This window comes from Ooceraea biroi, chromosome 5 (genome assembly GCF_003672135.1).
Source record: "Ooceraea biroi isolate clonal line C1 chromosome 5, Obir_v5.4, whole genome shotgun sequence".
Taxonomy (NCBI): Eukaryota; Metazoa; Arthropoda; class Insecta; order Hymenoptera; family Formicidae; genus Ooceraea; species Ooceraea biroi.
In genome coordinates this window covers 9,630,903-9,656,288 of record NC_039510.1, presented here as the reverse complement: position 1 = coordinate 9,656,288, position 25,386 = coordinate 9,630,903, and the positions used below count along the sequence as shown (strand labels likewise).

The 25,386-nt window shown below is 39.9% G+C and overlaps 3 protein-coding genes across 4 annotated transcripts; 1 reads left to right on the top strand and 2 right to left on the bottom strand.

Annotated features, from left to right (window-relative positions):
* Positions 1–1,337: 1,337 nt before the first annotated feature.
* LOC105287016 (adenylate kinase isoenzyme 5) lies at positions 1,338–9,802 on the bottom strand. The gene is made up of 12 exons (XM_011352384.3): positions 9,435–9,802; positions 8,544–9,113; positions 6,361–6,528; positions 6,183–6,293; positions 5,871–6,013; positions 5,604–5,786; positions 5,265–5,387; positions 5,027–5,180; positions 4,624–4,892; positions 4,308–4,472; positions 3,814–4,084; positions 1,338–3,693 (listed from the first exon to the last, which is right to left on the bottom strand). Exons 2-12 carry the CDS (start codon positions 8,563–8,565, stop codon positions 3,452–3,454), a joined length of 1,851 nt encoding a protein of 616 aa, XP_011350686.1. The 5' UTR covers positions 8,566–9,113; positions 9,435–9,802; the 3' UTR covers positions 1,338–3,451.
* A 4,837-nt stretch (positions 9,803–14,639) lies between these two features.
* On the top strand, positions 14,640–17,502 carry LOC105287018 (general transcription factor 3C polypeptide 5). The gene is made up of 7 exons (XM_011352388.3): positions 14,640–15,100; positions 15,280–15,435; positions 15,531–15,951; positions 16,031–16,606; positions 16,695–16,903; positions 17,009–17,192; positions 17,275–17,502. The coding sequence occupies exons 1-7, from the start codon at positions 14,960–14,962 to the stop codon at positions 17,403–17,405; spliced, it is 1,818 nt and encodes a 605-aa protein (XP_011350690.1). The 5' UTR covers positions 14,640–14,959; the 3' UTR covers positions 17,406–17,502.
* A 423-nt stretch (positions 17,503–17,925) lies between these two features.
* Positions 17,926–25,161, bottom strand: LOC105287017. Of its 2 annotated transcripts, none has more exons than XM_011352387.3 (6): positions 24,599–25,161; positions 22,037–23,065; positions 20,874–21,220; positions 20,311–20,471; positions 18,989–19,173; positions 17,926–18,719 (listed from the first exon to the last, which is right to left on the bottom strand). In XM_011352387.3, the coding sequence occupies exons 2-6, from the start codon at positions 22,130–22,132 to the stop codon at positions 18,420–18,422; spliced, it is 1,089 nt and encodes a 362-aa protein (XP_011350689.1). In that variant the 5' UTR covers positions 22,133–23,065; positions 24,599–25,161; the 3' UTR covers positions 17,926–18,419. The 2 variants fall into 2 exon arrangements, with proteins under 2 accessions (XP_011350689.1, XP_011350688.1); XM_011352386.3 differs by having other exon boundaries at positions 22,031–23,065; positions 24,599–25,155.
* Between the last annotated feature and the right edge of the window lie 225 nt (positions 25,162–25,386).

The following is a 25,386-nucleotide window of genomic DNA, read 5'->3' as shown; positions in this document are numbered from 1 at the left end:
TGTCTCGTTTAATTTATTTGAGAGAAACAAAACTGCGTACAAGATATATAAGATATTCATTATCATTTGGCTCTTATGTGATCGTCGTAAAACTATCTGTGTCATGATAAATGATAGAGCCGTTGTTGACACGAGTACGGTACGTAGAGATAATTACCCATCTTATATTATAAACCTTTTAATTGTGATTTACTTTTCATATTTATAAGTGTGTGTGATTGTTCATAATAAAATGAATTCTTGTGATTAATATTGTCAACATGTGTACACACGTACACACAAGCGAATAAAGTGACGCATATAACTTTGTCTTTAGGGAAATACCAATATATTAAAAGCAAATATGATGCTTCTTTTCGATTATACAAAATACTCTGTTCGTATTGCATTTATTAATTTTTAAATATAAATATCGACCAATAATTTTTGAAAATGAAATGACTAATAGCTGAAAATAGTTTTCTGAAAATTAAACTTACGACTTTTAATTTAATCATTCGTTTATAAGATATTTGATGTCATGAAGAAGTTTTATATATTATCACTTGCAGAAGATCGATCCTAAATTTATCAAACATTCCGTTATTAACCGTTATAAAAAGAGTGGAGTATCCTGTATGTATCCACCTAGCGTACAAATTCGCTGAGTATTTTTTACTTATGTTTTCGAGATTAAGCAACAGTGTTAGAATGTTTGAATGTAATAATGAGAGCAACAGTTGAAAACTTTAAATTAAGGGTGCATGATGACACCCATTGCCTGTGCGACTGTCGCGTTCGCCATGAATAGTCAATGATTATCTTCTTCGAATAAATATAGCTCATTTAATGTTGAAAATAATATTCTTTATCCGAAAATACAAGTAAAACCTTGACATGGATGACGTGTGTTATATATATATATATATATATATATATATATATATATATATATATAGTTCAACTCAATACGAGGACTATCATATTCGACGTAATGAATCGTTTCACCTACCGTAAAACTGATATTTTTGGAGATTTGGTATCTTCATCACATCTATACATGTATTATGGCTATTAATGTATAGAGAAGACACTAGCAATGCTATCCTAGAGTAATTCCAAGCAGAATTTGCAACTGATTATTTGTATGATTTGTATTGACAAAAATGTACTTATATTTTGATTTCAATAATTATTATTATTCTAGAAATATGAATGACGTCCTTATATTGCAGGTGTGCGGATTATTTCTCGTTTGTCTGTCCCTTTACAAAGTGCTCCACATCTTCCTCGTTTGTTCCTATCAATATTATAAACATATTTTCGATAAAAGGAAAAAGGCGCTAATAAAAAATTAATTATCAGTGTTTCTACACCTTTATTGCGTTTAATGTCATAGAAATACATACAACACTGAACGTAATATGTAACAAATTTTCCATTTCAGTTCTTAAATACGTTTGATATAATGTAAAATAGACGCAGAAACAAACAGCTTGTACAATCAAATATTGATTTCACGTTATATAAGAGTTGTGTAAATCCAAAATCAAATTTGGATCAATATTACGTCAATTAATAAAATAAGATTCTATTAAAAAGTGACATCACATTTTTAAACTTTTCATCACATTTTGTTTGAATAATCTCATCTCATCCAGTGTATTAATTCAAGTGTTAACAAATATATATTACTTTTTATTGCCGTACTAATGCAATTCAATACTTTACGGTTTCAACTCCGACTAAATAAGTTAAAATAATTTAAGGAGCTTTACACTACAATACTATATGTTATATTATGTTTTTTTGCTATATATTACATCATGCCATTGATGCATATGCATCTCGCATATTTGTATAAAATCTAAAAATCTTTTTTTCTCTCTCTACATTAAGTACTCTCTATTTAATAAATAATAACAATAAACCTAATGGTAACTGAATATTTTAATGCAAGCTTCTTTCATATTTTAATTTATTATTTGCTGTAAAGTCTTTGAAGATTTCAATTCATTCTCTCATTCTCCTATAGAGTCAGTGTATTAAATACGTATCATCGCAAAGTTACGAGTGTTTTCCATGAAATTACAATAAATTAACATCTGAATGTACATGTTTTACAGAAAAAATAAGATTGAGAATTGATGAATATATTAGATATATTATTGCAAAAATGTAAGGCAATTGTTACAGCGTACAGCGCAATCAAAGGCACCGATCGATTCTTTTCGGTATATGTATATACATATATATATAATGAAATACAACAATTTAGAGAGAGTAGCAAGTGTGAAAATATTTTTGTAAATTTTTAATCTGTTATAACGATCAACGCAAATCCGCCCGCGGATTGAGTTATAAAAGATCAAGCTCATCTTCGTCACCTCGACACTTTTATCAGGTACATTTTCTTTCCGCACTTAGTGCCTCGAATGATGTTGCTTTTATTACAGACACCGAACTCTCGTCTCATTATCATTATACATAATAATCATAATTATAATCATATTGTGATCTTAAAAAAATGGTTTAAAACTTGTGTAAAATTTCAAAAGTAGATTTTCTGACCATAATAGTTTTGCAATGATTGCAGTCATTTTTATAAGATGACAAAACTGGATATGTTATTTCACTTAAAATTGATTTATCTTTTACAATAATTTTTTCAGCCAAAATCAATGTAGATTCAATAACAGTTCTCTTGCCATTTATGTAAGTTCTAAGCATGGAGTTTATGTTTGCTATCGAGTGTGTCCCTAATGAAATTTGATTGTTATCCATTTCACATGTACTCGTTATCTTCAGGCGTACTAAACGGTTCTTCCAACAGTTATACAATATAACTCGTATAATTCGTGTGCTCCGACTATATCATACTTAAATTTAGCTACTGACATTCTAAACGTGTATATACGACTCCAAGTAAAAATCTAAATAATTTATAAAGAAATATGTACAAGGGAAATAAAATGATTAGCTATTCTCTTCAACCTTAGAAATTATATATTACGTGCGCGAATAAAGTAACAAATTCGGAAGGGACAAAACGTTATTTCCTAATAAACAGAAGAACTTTAGTGAAATAAAAATATACATGATATTCCACACTTTTGTCATTTAATTAGAATATTTCACGTTTTTCCCAGAAATATCATCCGCGCGATAGAATTTTTAATAATTTTATAATTTCAGTTTTGGCTCTTTGTAGCGGAATATATATGTATATTTATATATCTTTTCTACCGTTTAAGTTTCACATTTATACTCTAAAGAAGGCACCATGTTCTGAAAGGCATCAAACTCATCATTGAGAGACACACGTGAGCATAATTACCAAGACTCTTAATGCAGTCAAAAGTCTCACGTAGCCCGAGACCATCCCTTCGCCAAGACGTCGAGTAAAAAAAGTGTTTAATGATATTAAAAAGGATTAATCGTCAGCGGGCTACGTCGCACTTTTATATATATTTTATATATGAAGATTTTGCTGATAGCTTTCGACTTCGTTGTACATTTTCCTGATGGGATCCTTTGGCAAGTAGTTGTTCGTGGGTGTGACCTTATTGTTGCCAGATACGATGCCGTTGGCTAAATGTCCCACGCCATTCTGTAGCATGTGCGCCGCACCATTCGCGATACCGTTTTGATAAATATGACCATTCTGTTGAACGTGCTTCATATTGTTCAACACACCATTAGAGATAGCCATGCCTAAGACAAGATATAAATATGGAAATATATATTATTGGCCATTTTTAATGGAAAATATACGAGAATCAAATCATGAGAACGAAAGAAACGAGTATTTTTATAAACACACTAAACAATTACCTTGAGCAGTAATTCCGTTTACAGTTTTTGTCACATCTACATTACTAACGTGATTAGATATACTATTAATTTGTTTGGCGATACCATTAGGTATAGCACGTTCATTTTGCTCGTTCATGGCGCGTACTCCGTTTTTTGGATGCTCCTTATTTGCAAGAGAACGAGGACCACGCGGATCGTTTTCCTCTTTGCGACATGCTTGCTGCATCAATTGATTCAACACAGCGGTGAAATCTTGTTGCACACTAGGCACGTCTGTATCACCGTCCACCTACCCAGAAGATACAGAACGATGAATTATTGGAAAAATTTGCGAAAAATTGGATAAATTGTAAATTATAAAGAAAATTAGATAAATTATAAAATCGTACAAAATTGGGAATTACTCGTTCCGTATGTACACAGATATTGTCATTAAACAATTATGCAATATGTGTTCATTTACAAAGTTCAATCAAGTAACAATCAAGTGTGCTGTATGTAGTTATACGCACGATTATTAATCGATTGTCGCTGTCCAGTGTTTTTAGCATAGGAAGAGACATCTCACGAAAGAGCTCTAGTCGTTTCCTGAACGCCGAAACACTGTCATCCAGCCTGCCTCTTCCGAGTTGCAGCTTGGAGCAGTCAAGTAGCACCAACGGTGGTTCTTGTCCAAACTAATAATAGAATTAATAATATTTATCAATAATTTATTGTTCCTCGAAAAAAAATAAGAAAATATATGCAATAATTAAAAGATTGAAGGAAAATTACACGTCTTTGTAGACTAGGTATTAAACGCTCAAGAAATAGAAAAAACGCATCCACCTTGGTCTGAAATTCTTGCACTTGGTTCAGATCCCTCGGATACCCGTCCATGACGATACCATCCGTGTCTCGATTCAGGAGGATTTGCTGTTCCACGAGTTGCATCACGACGTCGTGCGGGACCATTTCGCCGGAGACGATGGCGTCGTTCACGACCACGTTCGACGATGCCATCGTTCTTAACAGTCCCCCGATGCTTACGTGTTGCCAACCCGGCACGTTGCTTACGGCTTGCGCACAAAGGCTCGACTTGTTACTTCCTGGTCCACCTAACATGCGACATTACATTATACATACATTATGTACACTGCGCGGGATCAGCCATCGAGCTTGTTTGAACAGGTCAGCTGACGCCGTTTATATTAAAATTTTTCTATGAAATAATTCTTTTCCACGGATATACCTATGACCCAGATAAATGCTGGTAAGCCTTTTCGCGCCTTTTCGCCGGTTTTCGTCGATAGGTTTATCGATATCGGAGGTGGCATCGTTTCGGTCATGGCTTGTTTCGGTAGCGGTAAACTTGTAATTGATTCTTTTCTCCTTTCCACTTCGACCTGAAATACGGCGCAGAACAGACGGACATTCATTCATGTGTCATGAATGAGTTATAAAGATTTGCTTTATTGCACTATACTTACCTCAGCTTCCAGGGATTGAGGCACGTTCTGATCATGAGCCTCGCCACTTGACATACCAAGAATCCTGAGGACGGCATCTCGAAAACTGACGTACACCTCACTCGGATTACGCTCCCCGTTTACCTGTGCAGGAAATTCCCGTTGTTATTTATGTAAATCCGTAATACGAATGCAGTTTGTGCAAAGTTCACAAATCGCAGCTTATGTATTATTATTAACATGCACGGTACAGTAAATAATGTCAAGAACAATTATAATTAAGAAGCAACGTTTTAAAAAATGCTACAATAATAATTAATAATTATATAATAATAATCAATAATTAACTGTTTTTTTTACCTCGAGTAACATTCCGCTTTGATCAAAATATTCCGCAACTGGCATGACGTTCCTGTAAAAATTATGCAACTCCATTCTAGCTAATCCGATGATAACATGTCCAAGTTGCGCGCCGAAGTCAATTTGCCGCTCCAACACTTCTTGCCGCCACGAAACGAGAATCACGCCGTTAACGATTTTAATCTGCAAATGATATTACGCATGTATATTATTCACATGATCGTCCCATCTCCAAAGTTTAATTAAATGAGCTCGTTATTTACTCACTTTTTCGGCGTATTCTACTACGTCGCGCATATTTCGCGGATATCCACTTACGAGAAAGACTTTGGCTCCTGGTGACATCTTCATCTCAAGCATCAGCACTTCTGTGACAGTCTTACTACTAAGTTGTCCGAAATCTTGCATATCTATAATACAATAGTTTAATTAAAAGAAGATGAAAATTTTAACATAAAATTTAGACATAAATACTCCATGTAGAGAGCTAATCTTTTTATAAATCTATATATTTATAGAATTCACACATATACGTGTTTTGCAGGTATTTATAATTATATTATAAAACAAGATATAAACCATTTCCCAGTGCATATTGTTGAAGAAGGTCCATCATGTTGATATGCGTTATTCCTTTCTTCTCTTGTATTAAATTATCGCAATATGTCACCTTGCCGCTTCCAGGGCCACCTAGAGATGTTCGAAAGTGATTAAATTTATTGATTAACTTGATAATTAATTATTAAGTAATACTAACCAAGGACGAATATAACGGGAACCTCTGGGATCTCGAATTTAACCGGACCAACATTCTGCTTCGGGAAGCGTCCATCTGGTGGAGTCGCCAAAAGACCAGCCTCGCCTCGCCACCTTCCTGTAGCCCGAGCATCGCTTTCGTCGAACACCTGCGATCCATTTTGCTGATCTGCAACATATTAGTTTGCGTTGGTGTCTGAAATGTCTAAAATGATATGCATTTCAGGAATATAACAGAGATATTTTCGTTATTGGAGATATTTAATTTGCAATAAAATCAGCACACTATGCATGTCGCTCGTTACTGTTACACAAAACAACATATAGCTTCTTATTGGCCCGAGTTACTCTAGAGATTAATTCAATTCTGTTATTTGATTTCTCGATTCAATCGCTCCAAATTAATGAAACTGATTACGTCTATTTGCATTGATGCAACAAATATATAAACATGTATATATTTGTCTATATCACGCGTAGACGTCACGTGCGTTTGGAATTCCGTTAAAGAGCTTACCAGGTGGCTTAATTAATATCCCAAAAAAAAGCAGGCATTATATTAGCGATGCAATAACAATTAACAAGTACTGCTTCACGTAGTGTATACGCTGTGTGCATTTGCATATTATTTTGCTTATTATATCGTTATCTATGATGTTGTGTTTTTATCTATGAGGATACTTCGTTCGATTCCCACTCGGCTTATCATGCATGTTGCGTGACAAAATCGGAGACTCTACACGAGAGCCGGCTTGTATAAAGCATGCATTGTTGTACTTGCGCATTATTTATACAGAAATCAAGCAAATCGCTTTGATTTCAATCGAGCATCAATATTTACGATACGTGTTAAGTTATCACATAACAATTTCTCTCTGCCCGATGCGCAATGCCTGCGATACGCAGTTGAAGAAACAGTGACGTCGTTCGTATATTCCAAGTGATGATAGGTAAAAAATAAAATGATAAAAAAATATGAAATCTCTAAGACGAAATGTACGTAGGAATAATTTTCCAAGCTTGCTGACTTATTTTTCAATCTGATCTTTTGCAAAATGTAAAGCATTATATTTTATTTGTATAGTACCCTATATCAAGCTTTAATTTGTACAAAATTACATAACAAATTATAATACACATTCGCTAAACAAACGCACCGATTTTCACGACTGATCGCTGCAAATTGAATACTGAATTTGCACGTACGTTCCAATTAATGTACATTTTTACTTTTTATTACTATTCAATGTTGCATTCGATATATTTTCCAAGTCGTAAAAATTTGAAGTTATACTAAATGTATTATAATAAAAAATTTATTGTAATACATAACGCATAAAGTAACATAATGCTATTTATTTATTTATTAACAATGCTATTTCTCAGCCACGTGGCAGAATGTACGAACTACAAAAATTCGATAGGTATGTCTACCATAAGCTGAATTGCGAACATTTTGTTAATAAGTTACAAGATAAGTTTACTTCAACGCGAAGAAAGACTTTCCCTTCATACGATAATGTCGCTTCTACAATATCGATCGCAATGTGTTCACGTTAATCGTAAATATCTCGTTATACGTCTTGCATCGTGCGCCAAGTTACCGTAGAAAATTTAGTAATTATCAAGCGCAGCTAATTATCGAGCAGAATTGACAAAACCAAAAATGATGTACGAAATATTTGTCTTCCAAAAAGAGATAATATTCACATCAAAATATTAAGAAAAATATAACGAGACAAAAGGTGACAGAAATTAAATTTGAAATTCAAGAAATCCGGAAATTCCAATTTCAAGAATATAATTCAAAAATTAGCTTACCAGATACTAATTTGAAGAGATTTACAAATTAAAAGGTAATTAGAAAAGTATAATAAGATAAGTGATAGCGCGCGATATCCGAAGTTTTCAGAATTTAACAATTGCAAAATTTCCTTACAGGAACGTGAAGTCTCAAGATTGACAAAGTATTGGGAAAATATCATCGAGTAAAAGGTGGTACAATTAAATTTTTAGAAAGCTCAAGAATTTAAGAATTGAAAGGAAATCGAAAATCAGACAAGCATTATCAGGATAACTGAACTCAATAAGATATCGGATCACCAGAAAGGCTTGCAACTTAGCAGAAGATATCTTAGCTGCAGGTAAACAATAATAGGTTTATAACGATCGACAGGTACTAACCAGTGTCCAGGCAGATGCCCATAGTAGGTCGTTTGAAGACTGACACGGTCCCTCCACGGCCATTTACTCACATGCTCTTCTGGCAGACGCACTCATCCCCGCTTCAACATGCACCGAAGCTTGAAAACTCATACGCGTCGTGACGCAACGAGATCACATGAGAGAAGTCGTCCCCGTGCCCACGCGTTGTCACTCAACGATTTCTGCGTCGGATCTTTCGCGATCGATACTCGTAGGTGGCCTCGAACGAATTTCCACGATTGTCCAAACAACTCCGGTTCCGGTTTATCCGTGGGACTTGATCTTCTCCCCTACGAAGCGACGTTCTAACGAGGGGGGCGTGTGCACCTGCCACGTGTTGATTCGGGTTGAATCTATCCGACGTAGCTTCTTCAGCAGGCACTTGAGAATGAAACCAAGTAAAATCAGTGTCCACATCGACGTTGCTTGGACCTCCGCGAGAATTACCCAACGAAACCGTGGAAAATCATTGCGCTCGATCTCATGCGAGATGTCATGTTACTGCGACGCGTGATCCTCGAAGGAAGGCGACACAGACTAGTCGGCACCCTGAAAACGATACGTCATCGAGTTCCCAACGTGAATTGAAGAGGTTTCAGGTTTTTCAAGTTTCATCTTGAATCCACCTCGTTTGTTTATATCTATACCTTTCAGAATTTTAATATTACCGCTAAATATTTAATATTTATAATTACAAAATTGAAAGATTGAAGTAAATTGAAACTTTCTAGCAAGTAGATTGAAAGATTAAAACTCTTTCAAGTTTCACTTGAATTTAAGGAATTTCAAGCGGCAAACGAGCAGAGATGTCATTTCAGAAACTCAGCCAGAAGCTTCTCTTTGAAGAACAAACTAATTAAAAAAAAATACCTTGCAGGTGCCACGCGGTTTCCCGTGAAGACTGACAGAACGCAAGCCGGGAGCTTGCGAGATTAACGGACGGGTTCTCGCGTAGCGCGACGCGATCGACGAGAGATCGATGAGCGATTTGCACGTTCCCACGTTGTCTATCGAGCGGAGTGTGATTCAACGCTGTCCGGCGACTGGGCACTTCTGGTAATTCGAAGAAAACTCGAGGAGAGGAGAGCACCCTCGAGAAAGTGCGTCCACCCGCGAGGGACCAGGTACCCGAAGTACGCGTCGCGTGACGATGTGAACGGCTGTGAGACGCGATGCCTTCGCCGCGGAGCTTTTACGTCGAGTTTCCTTACGACGCCGCGCACGACAATACCATAATGATTTGTCAGGAACGAATAGAGGTCGTGGCAAGAACCACTTGCTGCCATGGATACGCGCAAGCGCCCGTTCCTTACGGGCACTTGTGCAAGTACTTTGCATGCCGCGAAGTTAACGGACACCCACCGCACGTGCGCTCGCGCGCGCGGACGCGTTGCGGGTGTGCGTGTGTCGCGTAAGGGTGTAATGTGGAGAGGGGTTCAATGTCAAGTTCCACGCCGGCACGGCTGTTCTCGAACTGGGGTTCGATGAGCGGTTGGGTCAGCCAACAGGGTGACAACGCGAATAATGCGTCCGCACGCTGATACAATCTGCGTGCGTATATGTACGTCCCGTTGCCTATGTGGCGCAAGATGACGCGATACAGTAATGTAAGAAGCGTAAATGATGATGCGTGAAAAGCTGAACGGATAAAAATGAGACAACGCGAAAGGCGACTCGACGTACGAAAGCGAAGATAAGCAGATTGAGTTAAAATTTAATCTGCTCTTTTGTACGTCGGCTGTTCCTTTTTTTGCCCGATTTTTATTTTTGCTTAGCGTTGTTATTAAAGCTTCATATTACTATTATTACGTTACTAGATCTCACTCACCAAACATAGATTGTAGCAGTTATACAATGGAAGTAATATAATGAATGTTATGCCCTATTAATATTGCGTTTGGTTACAATAATTATATGCTTTGATGACTACTACCCGAGTGGAAGATTATGGAACATAATGTGTACGTTGCTTGTAATATTCTTCTTATATTATTTCTTATATTTCAATTTATTGCGACAATATAACTTACATAATTGTGTTTGCTGGGCATACATTTAAATTCATAATACCATAATCTTATGACTTATACACATTATTAAGTGTGTAATTATTAAGTGTTATTATCATTGTCTCATTTTAATAAGCTCTCCTTTTATTCCCTTTCGCTTTTTTGCCATTTTTAACTCTCGTTCGTTTTCTTCGCATTTTGTTGAGTGATTTGAGTGATATTGCATGCACGAAATAAGTTTCAGTGCACAAATAAAACAGTAAGAATGCAAATCAGTTTGTCCGAAAGGTTGAACATCGCCTTTTAACTCATGCAAAAACTCGAGGAGCACCCTTTCACGATAATATTATCAATGCGCAGTTACGCTCACGTGTGGGATCTGTCAGGGTGACAACAGCTGCAGCGATACTTCCTTAACATAATACGTAGAAACGAGAACGTGTCGCATTTAACGCATGTGACTAATGTGAAATTTACGTTCTCGTCTTACGCTCTAATCGATCTAGGAGTCGTATATGAGAACCGTAACAAGAATGTATTTGCAGTAAAACGGGTTTAAGAGCTGGATTGTAAATTTCGTATGACTCTACTTTTGTACTCTATTATTGACTCGACTCTTTAACCGAAGCGCCAGTTACGGTCGCACATAAAATTTCCGATTCACCTTCTCACGCACCGCAATAGTCGCAACGTCGTTTCTGTGAAAATTCAACAGTTCACGGCAATTTAAAGAACTTTAACTTCACTATTCGCTAGCTTTAACTGTTTCATGATTTATTTAAGCACATATGTCGTGGCATTCTCAATATTTTTTCTCATGTTTATATGTTAATACTAATCTCAAGTTAATTGAAAAGGAGAGCTTATTAATAAATAAATAAAGTTATTTTATACTATATGTCGCATCTTTTTTTCTGTCAATCTGAATTCTTTGATTAAATCCGAAATAAATAATAAGAAATAAATAATGTTATAATATAAAGGATTTATACTACACAAGATAATTATGAGATAGAAATTAAAATCAAGTGGTTATTTAATTATTTTTTTAATCAATACTTGTTTTTCAATGAACCTGTTTAATTCTTTTCATGTACAAATTGGATTTTCTTGCTATTCTATTCCCTCAAGTAAAATTATTGAGGTGAAGGTATCGCAAACTGAATAATTTATAAGAATATATTTCATATTCCATACTTCAATACTTAACGTTCAATCGTATTGATATTGCGATAACCATCATATCAATACAAAGATTCGTTTTCGACCGAAACGTTAGTTTCAAACATTTCAATTCTTATTCTTATTTCATTTTAATACTTTCCTTCATTCTTTTCTAGAAAATTTAGTCCATGCAAACTCAATGCAACGATGATACAACAAAAAATGTAAAACGCTATCAATATTCTCCACGATAAACTTACGCTTCGATAGTAGATATTCGGCTCTCCGATCGAAGGCTGACATATAAAATGACACGTGCTATCATATCCATTATTTACTTTCCGTGGATGATGCCATAATCTGAAAACCTTTTCTTAATTGATGAACTTTGAATTGATACACGTATTACTTCTTAACAAAATAATTCCTTCTTAATAAGGTCATAACTGAAATTTTAACTTTGTTTGCCAAGGTCGCATGGATTATTTGTAAGTTAAAAAATTTCTTTAATATAAGCGAAACTAATTATATTTGCTGAAGCCGTTCAAAAACAACCATTAGTATTGGTACAACGTAGCGCTCTTCTCGTCGATTCAGCGTTGCATTCATCAATTTCGCAATCGTCATCAAAACGCATATTAGGATAATTCACTGTCACAAATCCTCGAATATATTTAGTACTTTTTTTAGACTATATCTTTTAATCATTTTTCGATAGGAAAGAGCTTAGAAGCACCAGATTTGACAAACTGATTTAATAATAACAATCACGACGTAATTTCTTTGCAGCTCAATTCAGCAATTTAGGAATTTTATCCGCAACGTATCTCTGAATATCAATGAATAATGTACAGAACGAATCCGCGAAATAAGGTCGTTGATCATTTTGGTTCGTTTATATGAAAATTCTCAATTTTCGTCAGCGAACAATTGCATCTTCCGAAAGCTTTCGAGTTGTTGTAAGGCAGCTATCCTTTCATCGCTCTTCACAGACTATACCCCACCGTAATCAAAGTATGAATATTAATTATTCCAGAGACATGCTAGTTGTATTTTCAAGGTATCTCTTTAACGCGAAGAGTCCGTAAGACGATTGCGATGTATGACCGATCGACGTTACCATAAATATTTAATATATACTTGTTATCGGTTCTGCCGAGAAATTATATCTTCCTATAAAGCTATGTATTCTCTAACCTACTTTGCTAGACTAATAGACTAAAATTATATGAACCTTTACGTCAATTTAATTGGAATTTAACGAGAAATTGATGACTTAAGACGTACGGCTATTACGGATAATGCAGTACTTTTCTTAAAGTTGCAAGCCAACGTTCTGTACACGTTTCTATCTCAACGACGCAATTGTTATTACACGCATTGTACAACTTATAATTGCCTAAGTTTGAATTTAATGTATACAATAATATTAAAAAGTAAAAAATCACAAGAATGGTCAAAAAGAAGCTTGCATAATAACAAATAATAGGTACCAAAAATATTAAATCTATCTAATATAGATATAGATGAGTTAAAGTGAAAAATGTAGTATTTTATATAATAAATTTATTATATAACTAATAACATTTGTAGTAATTTTGCGCGATGCCTTTCTTATACCCGCATACTTTCTTACAACTGTGGATGAACACGATTTTATATAAATAAGCGTACGCATTTATTGTTTCTTCCGTTACGTTACGATGACGACGAGAACGACTGCAAATATTAATGATACAGCAATCTTTGCAGGTTGAATTATTTTATATGACAGCTGACATGCAGTTGGTCATATATAGATTGGTCTCATAGATTCTTGCATAATTCCATCTTGTCGAGACAAATGACGCACAATCGCTTTTTCATACGTTTTACGTTTTCATGTGTACTTTCGTGCTTGTTAATGTATAAATCGAGAATCTTCTTACGATATACACATTTTATTACTTTGCGAATCGGACGGCTCACAATCAATGCAAAACGCGTCGTAATAATGTGCAATATTTTTTCGCGCTCTTCCATTAAAGTATTAAAGATATTAAGAGATGAACAATAAGATACATACTCGAGAGTCTCACCACCGGTGTGTATGATCGATGATAAATGGATTAGATGATTATTAGATAATACGCGGATATTGTGATGTGTCAGGCTCGCAATATATTTCACGCCGCTTTCACCGAGCATCGAACTAAGGCAAAACAATGTATTGTACTTGATGAAAATGACTTCACGTCAGAATTTTTCCAAGATTGAGAAAAAAAACATAAAGATGGCTTGACGGTTTTACGAAAACTTTAAATGAGAGTCGATAAAAGAACATTGACATGTAAATTATCTGTACTATTAAACCTGATTAATTATGCTAGCCCGCAACAACGCGAATTTGTTGCGCAATCTGAAAGGCTTGCACGATAATAATTTGTTTTTCGAAGGTAGGCGCCTGTGAAATGACAACCTGGCATATTAAAGTGTCTTGAATCGATTGGTTGTCATTCTGCAGGCGCTAATCCTCACCAACGGACAGGTTGCCACCTTACAGGCGCCATGCATTTTGACAGCCTAAGCTCAATCGATTGCGAGCGTTCCGCACAATATTTTCATATGTAAGAAGATATGTACTACAGATTTTCAGTGGAAAAGAAGCTGGAGAAATTGTTCGAATGTTGCTATTCGGATTAGGACATTGATTTATACCTGAACCGGGAAGACATGTGGAAAAACAGTTTATGTAGAACATACCCTCCTTGTGTCCATGGTGCCAGAAATCGATCCGAGATCTCGATCCGAGAATTGTGTAGACTGTAGTTAATCAACTTGTAGCTTTTGTGCAAGGGCTTTATACATTCTATGGTTTCTAGTTCCTAAACGGTCCGCTACAAGCCTCCACTGTCCTCGGTAGAAAGTGAGGCAGTGGTATGACTCAATAATAAGTAATTCCAATCAGACGCGGTTCTTATTTTCGAGTAGTGTAACTCGGCATAACTGCTGTTGACAAGAGAACTGATTCGCTATATTTAATTTAATTTATATTTTCTAAACGTAGACCTCCAGATTATTAAAGCCGGTGCAAATTTTCCCATAAATTTGTTGGTTCCGTAATCCAGCGCGATCGGAGTGTGTCTTAACCTCAAATTCTGTAAATTGATTCTCGTATTAATTTAGTATTTTGAGGGAGAATTATACGTTTTCACGGACACTTTCAAGCGCGAAGAAGACTCGATGAGTGAAACGAGCGAGCCGAGTGACATCGAGACTTCTGACAAGCAAGACGACAAGGATGCGGACTTCAACGTGGACGACTATCGACACGAAATCGACAGCGACGACTCTTACAACGAATTTCCAGAAAGCGATGTTAACGTAGGTCTAAACGCTTTACGCTAAACGTAAAATGAGAGTACGCAGTTTGTATTAAATTTATTTTTCATATTAAAGATAATTGTTTTCATCAATGTTTATGGTTTGTAAAGTTTGCAGGTTATACTTTGCAACGTAATACATCTGTATGTTTTTTATTTGAATTATTTGAATTGTTTTAGGTGGAGAATGATAGTGCTCAGGGCAACAGGTACATGGGCCCGGTAATCTCTGGACACAGATTTGATAAGAAGCTGATATGCGTCAAGTATCCAGGAAATGTAGTTAATGTCGATAAAGCTATTGAAACATTAGGTGGCATCAGTGCTATTTCTATGGTACAATATAATTTAAACATTCTATTCCACTCTCTAGTCTCTAGTTACTTTACGTGCTCAAATGTTCAATTGTATCTTTCTTCCTTTCTTAACAGACTGTAGATGTTCCAAATAGAAGGTTGGAGTTACGATTCAGACCTGACGATGGCTATTGCAAACCTACCTGTGGAGACAGACACGCCACAATCGGTTTCTTGCTCAGAGTTAGGGTAAAAAAACGTATGGTGAGGCAGATGGAAGCTGCTGGTACAGTAATAGCTGCAAGTCTAAAAGCCACTACGTCTCGGATTAAAGATTGCGATACTAGTCGCGTACACTGTGATATTGGGACTGCCATGGGGGAAAGACGTGCGGATGAAGCTGAGAATGTGCCTGCAAATGAGAGTACGGAGAGGAAAGAGAACGCACCGCCTACTTTCGACGCTCGTGGAAACGAAAATTTGTCTCGGGATGCGGACTACGAGCTACCGCGGTTGAAGGTGCTGGGGAGGGTTGAGACCGAGTTCAAATTTACCAGTACGAATCAGCTGGAGCATCGCTAACATTGTTGCATTATATGCGCTTGATATCACTAATTTACACCTTTTCTCTTTAGATCTGTGTGACTTTCAGTACGTACCCATGACGCAGAGCAGGTCGGATCCGAGGAAGTTGGAGTGCATATACAGCATGATATACCCGACTGGCATCCCGCCTTACGCCTGGCTGAAGAACGACGTCCCGTACTTCTTGCCGCCCGCCGCGTTCAGCAGAATGGACACGGTGCAGCAGTACGTGCCCAAGACAGCGGTAGACTCCAGCCCGGAGAACATAATCGGCAAAAGCAAGAAGTGCCAGGCGGGCTTTCCCAACTACATATACTTCTCCACGGCGGACGTACCCGCCGCGGCGCCGAGGGGCATCGAGACCGCTATGAAGGTGAAATTCCTGCACAAGCTGCACCTGGAGCAGGTGCGCCAGCTGTTCGAGGAACGGCCGATCTGGTCGAAGAACGCGATCATGCACAAGACGCAATTCACGTCCGAGCAGCTGAAGATACTGCTGCCGTCGGTGGCGTATTACTTCATGACCGGCCCGTGGAGGATCATGTGGGTGAAACTGGGCTACGATCCGAGGAAGGACATCAACGCGAGGAAGTACCAGACATTGGATTACCGGTTGAAGGCTATGCGTGAGTTGCGCCACTCTCGATCTCGTCGGAAATAATTTTCTCTGCGGCAACTTTCGTGGAATTGATCGAGTTGCGTCGTGGATTTCAGACGGATTAGGTTCGACCGTCCGATGCAAGAGGAACTATTCGAATTATACGTTACCGTACAAGTCGACGCCGGTTTCTAAGCAGAAGTCCGTCGTACTTACTGCGAACGTGAGCCAGGAACAAAATCCAAAGAAAAAGCGGCATCTGCACGAGAACGTGTACATATATCGCGACGGCATGGTACCTCCCTCTCGGCAAATGTTCTATCAGGTTTGTTAATCCTTTTTGCTTGATCTAGTCACGATACATAATACGAAAATATAAATATAAATTATCTATTATTTGTCTAACTATTGCCACTATTTTTGTCACCAGTATTGCGACATCCTAGTAGCAGAAATACAAGAGATGCTGGCGAAGCTTCCCGATCCTTTACCCGGTATAAAGTGCCACGAGAAAAGGGGATGGCTGCCGACTGGCTTCGACGTGCAGTGCCGAGAGATCATAAACAGACAAGTGCGCGCTGTACTGAGAAAAAGGATGAACATTCCTGAAGACCGTACGTGCCGTTGAATTCAGTTCGTTAAAGCAAAAAAAACTACGTCGCGCTTTGAGGATAAAATTATATACTTTTATTACAGATCCAACATCGCTTCCACGAAAACGAAGACGTGGCATTAGGTTAAAGAGTAATATGACGATTAAAAGGACGAAAAAGAAAAAAGCGAGTTCTACGGAGATTCAGTCGGACGTTACCTCTACTTTAGGTTAAAAAACGGAATGCAATTAATGAGAATGATTGGAATGCCGTGTTGTGTTGTGTCGTGTCGTGTCGCGACGAATGAACGAAATAAACAGAAGTGATATGTATACCTATAATACTTAATATTTATTTACGAAATATTGGATTGATTAAAAAATGAATTTGTCTCGTAAAGAACGGATGAAACTCGAATCTTTATTGTTAAAAACATTTTTTGTCGATAAAGGTTTTTTTATCTCCCTTTCCGTTTAGTTCATTTTCTGAATAATTCTAAAATCTTCAGATTGCTTTCCATTCGTGCAATCTGTTCCAGAGGAACCAAAACGGACGATAGTCGCATTAAATTATTTTTTTATACAGATAGCTGTTACGTCCTCACTATTGTAGGAAGTGAAATAGTATAATATGGCAAAAATATATCTTATTGTCTTTCAGGTTTAAAGCTACGTTACATATTATATATATTAGGCAATCTTAATAAATTTATACTTAAAAGACGTAACAGGGTATCAGCTTCCAGGATCTTGGATTCAGAGTAAAATTCATATTTATTATCGCCAACAAACATGGGAAAAAATGAGCGAACAAATTTTTTAATCAATCTAATATTGGTTACGAAGCGCCTCGGGGAGAACTATATTTCATACTTACGTGAAACGTTGATGAGATAAATATAAAATATAATTTTCCCCAACTAAAAAGAATCGTAAATCGGGTCTCTTCGTATTACGTGTAGGCCTATGTACACATACATTGTGCATAGCTCGTGTACGCAGCTCCGTGTCACGATGCACGAATATAATATATCTACACACGATGCGTTCGACCTGGAATGCATATCTAGCGTGAAGGCATACATGGCGTCTATAGTGTACTCAATCTTCATCCTTCCTCATAACTCGCAATTAAGTTACGCGCGATTACGACATCGTCGTTTTTTTAGGTACATGATCACAATCGCTTGAAAATCTTGAGAGAAAAAAAACAAAGGAAATGGCCAAGCACGAGAGAGAACGCTTAGGTTTAAAGATGCGCCAGTACTTCGACAGCGGCCACGGGTGGCGTCTGATCGCCACTGAGAATGACTGGCTCGGATTCGGTCTGGACAATCCTCACGAGATTCGCATCCTTCTTCGAAGGTACCAGCGCGACGTTGCTCGGTGTGACGTTGGTCTCGGCGCAGTAACTCGGCGGCCGACTCTCTCTCGCTGTACCGGGCGCCACGATGCTCCCTGCGTTCGATCTGTAAGTCGGCGGCGGCGATGATGCGGGCTGCAGTCGGTCCAACAGTAATAACCGGAGTCTGTACTCCTGCATACTAGCCTGAAGTATACAATTGTACGAAGGTAACTTTTAGTTTTGCGGAATTAGAAACGATAAATTATAACTTTAATTATAAATTATTATTATTATAAATTTGGTTATTATATAGATCCTTCTACGAAGATAACTTTTAGTTTTGCGGAATTAGAAGCGACAAATGATTTTCGTAGTATTTGGCTATTTGGAATTTCTTTGACGCACAATAATGCATATTGCATTATTTGACGCAATGTGACCAGATAAACTTTTGATGTGCGCGTGTGCATTACCTGGTAACTTGGTGGCGGCGTTCTAAACTGGAATTCCGGATAGATCATAGCGGCGTACGGATGTATCGGCCTCGCGGGCGGTATCCTGCTAGAGATACCTGTGAAACCCAAGAAGCTGCCGCAATAATTTTGGTTGGTTAATCGCCATGCGACTGCGCTCACCAATACCAACAGCACTCCTATACCTGTAACAGAAGACAGGAAACTGTAATCCCACTACTGTGTAACGTCACTTAATAATTTTCGTTGATTACAATACGTACGTAGATGAAGCAATTTGTAACCGGTCCGTATTGTAATCTTTCTCTATCTATATATCATTGTTATATGATGCGTACATAACAATCGGAACATTCGATATCGTTTAATTAGCGAGAAAAAGCAGTAAAAATAACGGCAAATAGATTTCAGCGTTCATCCGCCAGGCGTTCGTTCGTTCGTTCGTCTGTTTTTTTTTCTCCGTTTCCCATCCGCGAGCATTCGTTCCCCCGATCTCACGGCCCCCTTGCAAGTGTAGGTGTACGACATCGATCTCTGTGGGTTAGAGCGTTCCCCCATTGTGAGAGGCATTCTGAGCGGGTCGCAGGTTACATGCCCACGTTTAGAAAGTAACTGTTGCGAGCTCGAGTTCCCCCCGTTCCCACTCTGCCTCTTCTCGACATCGCCGCCACGTGCGGTCGGTCGCCGTGGCACTTTACATGTCGCGCCTAGCTATTCTTGCACGTTTTCGACTGAATTGCGAGAAGCTGCCCTTGTTTTCGTGAGTCTCGCTAGAAGCTATACATATACATACAAGGCATCTACATCTTTTTTTATCTCTCTCTCTTTTCAGTTTTTTTTTTAATTTTTATAACTTTTTTTATTTTACAAAGAAATTTCCATTTCAATGTTGGGAACAACAAGCAGTCATAAATGGTCCAAGTCGGAGAAATAAATTTTCAAGCTAGATATTGAGATTGCTAGTGAAAGCATTTTTTTCGAAAGCAAGAGAAGTCTACGCAAAAGATCTACAAAAGATCTATAAAAGTGATAAATTCTTTGTGAATCATATTAGAAATATATTAAAATATTTAAAAAAAGAATTGATCATCTTGATGGTTGATTAATTGTATGCTTGATACACCATATTCCAAATTCAACAGAACGAATCATAAAACATAATGAAATAAAATAATTTTGTAGTCATCTTGATTTGCTTGAAGATCATTCTTTTGAAGATTGGTCTCGTTATTTAATCAGCAGGCGACGCACGTCCTTAGTTGTTAATGTCGCTTATCGATGCGATCTGAAGTAAAAAAAAAAAAAGAACTGCGCTCGCTCACCAGACATGAATATTCCCACGAAGTGATCACGGCCGGAAGCCTTGAGAGCGCCGAGGAGAGTACCGGCACCGGCGCAGACAAGACCTACGAAGCCGACACCCAGTATGGACCAACGTACTGGCGGAGAACTTAAACCGCAACACTGTTTCGGCACTGCGTCCCTGCGACACAAGAAACGATCGTTGAGTTGACCCACTGACATACACTCGTCTCGCGACGACCATGTGGTGCGCGCGCGCACACGCACTGTACTGTTACAGCATAGTGCAGCTGCAAACCACGTAGCTATCTCTCGAAAGAAAGATGTGCACCGGATCACACGTGTCTCGACACTTGCCAGAGTGCCATACATCATGTAATATCGACCGCAAAAGAATCCCGAGATTCCGCTTTCAATATGCTAATTCTATGTAAAATTAAAGCCGCAGCTAACAAGTCCAGCATATTGAAAGCGGGGTGTAAAAGTAAAATCATGTATCATCTTATCATCCTATCACTCGTATCATTCGTATCATTGAGAAATCAGAGAGCTTTTAAATATTGCGAGGGATCTCGTGACTCACCTTCCGAAGACGCTCGCAGGTACGGGAAAGGGCAGACCGAGGCTAAGACCTCGGAGACCCAAATGTGGAGGCGGTGGGTGAAGGAAACCCCTGGCGGGTGGCACTAGCGGAACCCCTGGCGCGGTCGAAGCTGCCTGGCAGCCAGGCGCGGCCGCGGGATACGTCGGCGGTATAGAACACGATCTCAGAGCGCGACGATGCTGTCGGCGTATTCGCCGTTCTCGCCTACGCGCGTCTCGCATGCCATCGGAAACCTCCTCGGTCTGACTCGGCGGCCCACCGTGAAGTGCCAGACCCTCCGTCTGCGCCTCCGTCGAGGTGAAGGACCGAGCATTGTCTCGCGTTTCCTGAAACGCAACCAAGCCCATAAAATCGAGCGAATCGATTTGTTTAAACCTGTGTGTGACGCGCGCGTGATTCTTTCTCTCTTCTAGTTAGAATTATGATAAATATTACGTGAGTAAAGTAAAGTAAAAATTCTATCTGCAAAGTAGCACATACGGTAGGGGGAAAAATTATTCTGTACGAAAAAGTAATTAAAAGTAGAAATTTTTTCCTTTCTTTATGATATATCTTTTAGAAATCGTAATTACGTAAAGATCTCTTTTTTGTATGTGTGTTTCGCGATATCACATTACCATTTTTGTCTTCTATCCTACTTTAGTACCTATTTCAATTATAGTAGACTGCTCAATTTAATCCAATAACAAAAGTATGAAATATGAGAAGTATAATAATATATTTAAAAAACAGTGAAAATATCAACTTATTCTTTTTCCATATTTTGTTATTTACAAATGAAAAAATATCTTATTTTCTTTTTAAAAATAAAAGTCTGATTCCTGTTTAATACTTCATTTTCTCTACAGTGCACGTATTTTTTCTTGCAACCTGGTGTTCCGATTTCTTTAAATGCCTGAATAAAAATTACATAAAAGGAAGCAACGCTACATTTATAGCAAGCGGTTAACATCACCCGACGCGCGCGAACAAACTGATGTAATCAGTGCTTTAATTAAGTATAATAGATACGATCAAACCGCGACGTGCAAATGATCGAACGAGCATTAAAACGAGCGTTACAGCGGGCAGTAAAGAGGCGATTTTGGTGGCTCCGACCAGTTAAGCGCGCGCGACACGTTGAGGCGAAACGGTACCTGTACCCGGTCCGCGTCACTCCTGGCGTTGTCCACGGCAGCGCCGTCGACGGCGACGACGCTCACGGGCCTCGGGACATTCTCGGACGGGGCTTCGGCCATCGTCGTACGATCCTGAGCATTGGTCTCTGCGCTCTCCGCGGTGCCGAGGCCAGCTCTCCGTTTCCGCGATGCCGATCCTGCCGTCCTCCTCGTCGTTCCTCCTCCGCGAACGCGACGACGGTGTTTCCTTCTGCGCTCTTCTTTGTCTCGTTCCTCCTGGTCACTCTGCTGCCTCGTTCTCCCCCGATTACACCCGTATCTTCATCCGTCTACTTTTCCGCTTTCTCCCTCGTTTCCTCCCGTCCCGTCCCTCTTCTGCTCCGCCGTTCCTTTTAATGACAGGATGACGTTCCCGTCCCCTTTTGTCCCCGCTTCACCCGTCTTCGCGCTGCGACTCGACGATCGCGCACGACGTACGTACGTTTCTCTTTCACTCTCGGGCTCTGCGATTTCGCCCCCTTTCCGCTCAACGGGATCGCCAGCGCGCAGCGTTCGACGTAATCGTTCACGCTCGAGTGTCGAACTCGTCGTCGTCGAGGATCCTCCGCGGCGTTGCTCCAGCTCGCGTTGCCGCTCCCCGCGAGTCTCCTCTCTCGTCTTACCTTTTGCAGGTCGACCGGGATGTGCACGGGATCGGGGAACACGGTGTCAAGCGCGGCGATCGGCAGACAAACGCGAACACATTGCGACACGTCCAGCACCGTTATCGTCTATTGAACCGCGCGCTGCGCGCGTAGCCGGTTCGTCACGAAACTAGATCCTTTCTCCGCGACTCCTTCGTGCCGCTGTCGCTCGCCGTCCGCGTTAACACGCTCTCACAGTGGTCTCCAGGTCCGCTGGCGCGATGTTCCGTCGAGCCGCCACGCGAAAGCGGCATCGCGGGGACGCAGACGACGAGGATGACGAGTTGCTCCGTGCCATCGCGAGCTACGAGCTACCGGGGATCACAAATTCCTCCGTCGGACGCCGGCTGATCCGCGCGTCCGCGACCACCTGAAAATGAAAACCGCACGCTCGAGGAGACAGTTTCCGCTTGGGACACGAGGACCGTAATTTACCCCGATCCCGACGTGGAAAACTCGCGAAACGAAACCGCCGCTCATACCAGTTTTAAACGCCGTTTACGTTTACGTCCACTCGATTCGCCTGAGAGCACACGTGGGGGAAAGTAACGCCGAGCAGGCCTTTCTCGAGTTATTGCTTCATTGATTTGTACTTTACACGCTGTCATTGCGATTTTTACCTAAAAATTTTCATGCGAGACAAGGTATAGCGCACACAGCTGCTCGCTCGTTTCGTATTCCGATATATTCCTGCGCGAAATATCGCGATGCTGGGAACAAAGCGAGAGAAAAGGAGATGAAAGATTCTGAAGACGATAAGAGTAATAATGAGACGTTCGCGAGAAATAATGATTTACTAATGTACTTTTAGTATCTGCGTATGCTTGTAACACTTGCATGCTCGTGTCCATATTTGTCTCTAATCTTCTCTATCCTTCTCATCTTCCGTAATCTTTCGAGCTCGCGATACTGTACAATACAATAGCGTATCCAATTTCCAGATATTGTTTATGAAAATAAAGATGAAAACAAAATAAAATTTTGTGTATTATTTCGGATAATACATAAAAATTCTTATTTTACGTTTCTAATTTGTTTTTTTTTGTTTCTCCTTTTCATTAAAATTAATTATTAAAATTCATTCGACACGCAGTAGCAGCAGATCGCGTCTTTTGTGTACCAATTTATCGTTTAGAAATCTCATGGCTAAGCTGTTATGGCTTTTCTGACCTCGCTACACCAAGACGAATCAATAGCGAAATAGAGGAAATGGACAGTCGTTAACTCCGTCGTAAAACTCGACGGGATTGGAAATCGAATTGAATAATCGAATCGCAGCGAATGAAATAAAAACGAGTTCACACGGTATGGCCTGGATGTTCAACTGGAGAAATTTTTCATGGCGCACTAAAAAAGCGCGAGGAAATCAGGCTGCAAGTTTTATGGAAATTATGGATTCAGTGACGTTAGCTCAGATTTACCTCTATCGATTTCTCTCTCTCTCTCTGTTAGAGTAATCTCAACACGATCTCGGCTACAAAATACAAGCGCTCTACACGAATTGTTCTTCCTTGCAACACATCCACAATGATCATTGTCCAATTAACACGCATGACATTAATTAATTATAACTAATCTCCGTCACGGTAAAAAGTTCCCGTTTTATTAATAAAACTGTGAATCTCTCTAACTCATCGAAAAAATCCTGCTCGCGCGAGGGGACAATTAAAAGACTGCCTCGTGCGTTCACACGTCACCTCCCCCCACCCCCTCCTCCCTTCTCTCAGTCATCTGACATTTCCAACGCTCCCCCTGATGAAATATCCCGGGAGAATCGAGAGGCGCCGTTCCAGCTGCGCTCTTGCTCGCGTAACACGAACGCGGAAAGCGCGAACTGCGTGGACGCGCGTGACAACGTACAAGGCGAGATGAAAAGAGAGACGCTCGTCCCTCGCATACGTACAGGATGTGTTATTGACAAGTGTCCTCGGCGGAGTGGCGGGCAAAAGCGATCCGCCGTGCGAAGGCGCGATCGACACTATCGCGTGGGCGTCGCGCGCTTCATTCACGCTGCTAGCGAACGGTAAATCAGGCGAGAGAGCCCCCAACCCGACGATTGGGGTCGCGGCAAACTTCGCGGCGGTCCGCGGCTGCGGCATCCGTCCGAGGAGCGAAAAAAAAAGGAAGAGGAGCTCTCTCACCTGCGGGAAGCGCCTTTCTCGCGTAACACTATCGACGACACACGACACTGCGCGACACTGGCGCAACCGCGACGAATGATCGCTGATCACTTGAGAGATCGATGCGGCAGCCGCGACGCAACGATTGTCCGATCACTCGAGATCGAGGGATCGCCGCGAGGGCACCGCGATCGATCCGCGATCGCGGACGCGTCACTCGCCGCCGATCAGGATTGGAGGACAAACGTAGAAACGCGCGGCCGCGGGAGCGCGACGATCCATACCAGGATAGCGGCTCCGACTGACTCCCCGTTGTGTTGGACGAAACACGTAGCGCGGCGCACATCGAGAGCTCTCGGGCCACGGTGTACCTACACAATCGCGCGTCGAACTCACCGACCCGGCCGCAGCGCCAATCACGTCGCGCCCCTAGTGACGAGGATAGCACCAGCGGGTGCGACGAGTGTGCGAGAGGAACAGAACTAGGAGCACGCAGTGGCGCCGAAAGCGGGGGAGATCTATTGATGTCACGATGCGGAGGGAGATGACTGCATTAGAATGTTTATTCGGA

Coding starts and splice junctions, on each gene's coding strand:
- LOC105287016 (XM_011352384.3), bottom strand. CDS start 8,565: ATGGGCATCTGCCTGGACACTG. Junction 6,529..8,543: donor GGGCATCTGCCTGGACACTG/GTTAGTACCTGT, acceptor AATATGTTGCAG/ATCAGCAAAATGGATCGCAG. Junction 6,294..6,360: donor TCCCGTTATATTCGTCCTTG/GTTAGTATTACT, acceptor GAACATCTCTAG/GTGGCCCTGGAAGCGGCAAG.
- LOC105287018 (XM_011352388.3), top strand. CDS start 14,960: ATGAGTGAAACGAGCGAGCCGAGTGACATCGAGACTTCTGACAAGCAA. Junction 15,952..16,030: donor GACCGAGTTCAAATTTACCA/GTACGAATCAGC, acceptor TTTTCTCTTTAG/ATCTGTGTGACTTTCAGTAC. Junction 17,193..17,274: donor GATGAACATTCCTGAAGACC/GTACGTGCCGTT, acceptor CTTTTATTACAG/ATCCAACATCGCTTCCACGA.
- LOC105287017 (XM_011352386.3), bottom strand. CDS start 22,132: ATGGCCGAAGCCCCGTCCGAGAATGTCCCGAGGCCCGTGAGCGTCGTC. Junction 19,174..20,310: donor CGTGGGAATATTCATGTCTG/GTGAGCGAGCGC, acceptor CTTCTGTTACAG/GTATAGGAGTGCTGTTGGTA. Junction 18,720..18,988: donor CGCCGCCACCAAGTTACCAG/GTAATGCACACG, acceptor TGTATACTTCAG/GCTAGTATGCAGGAGTACAG.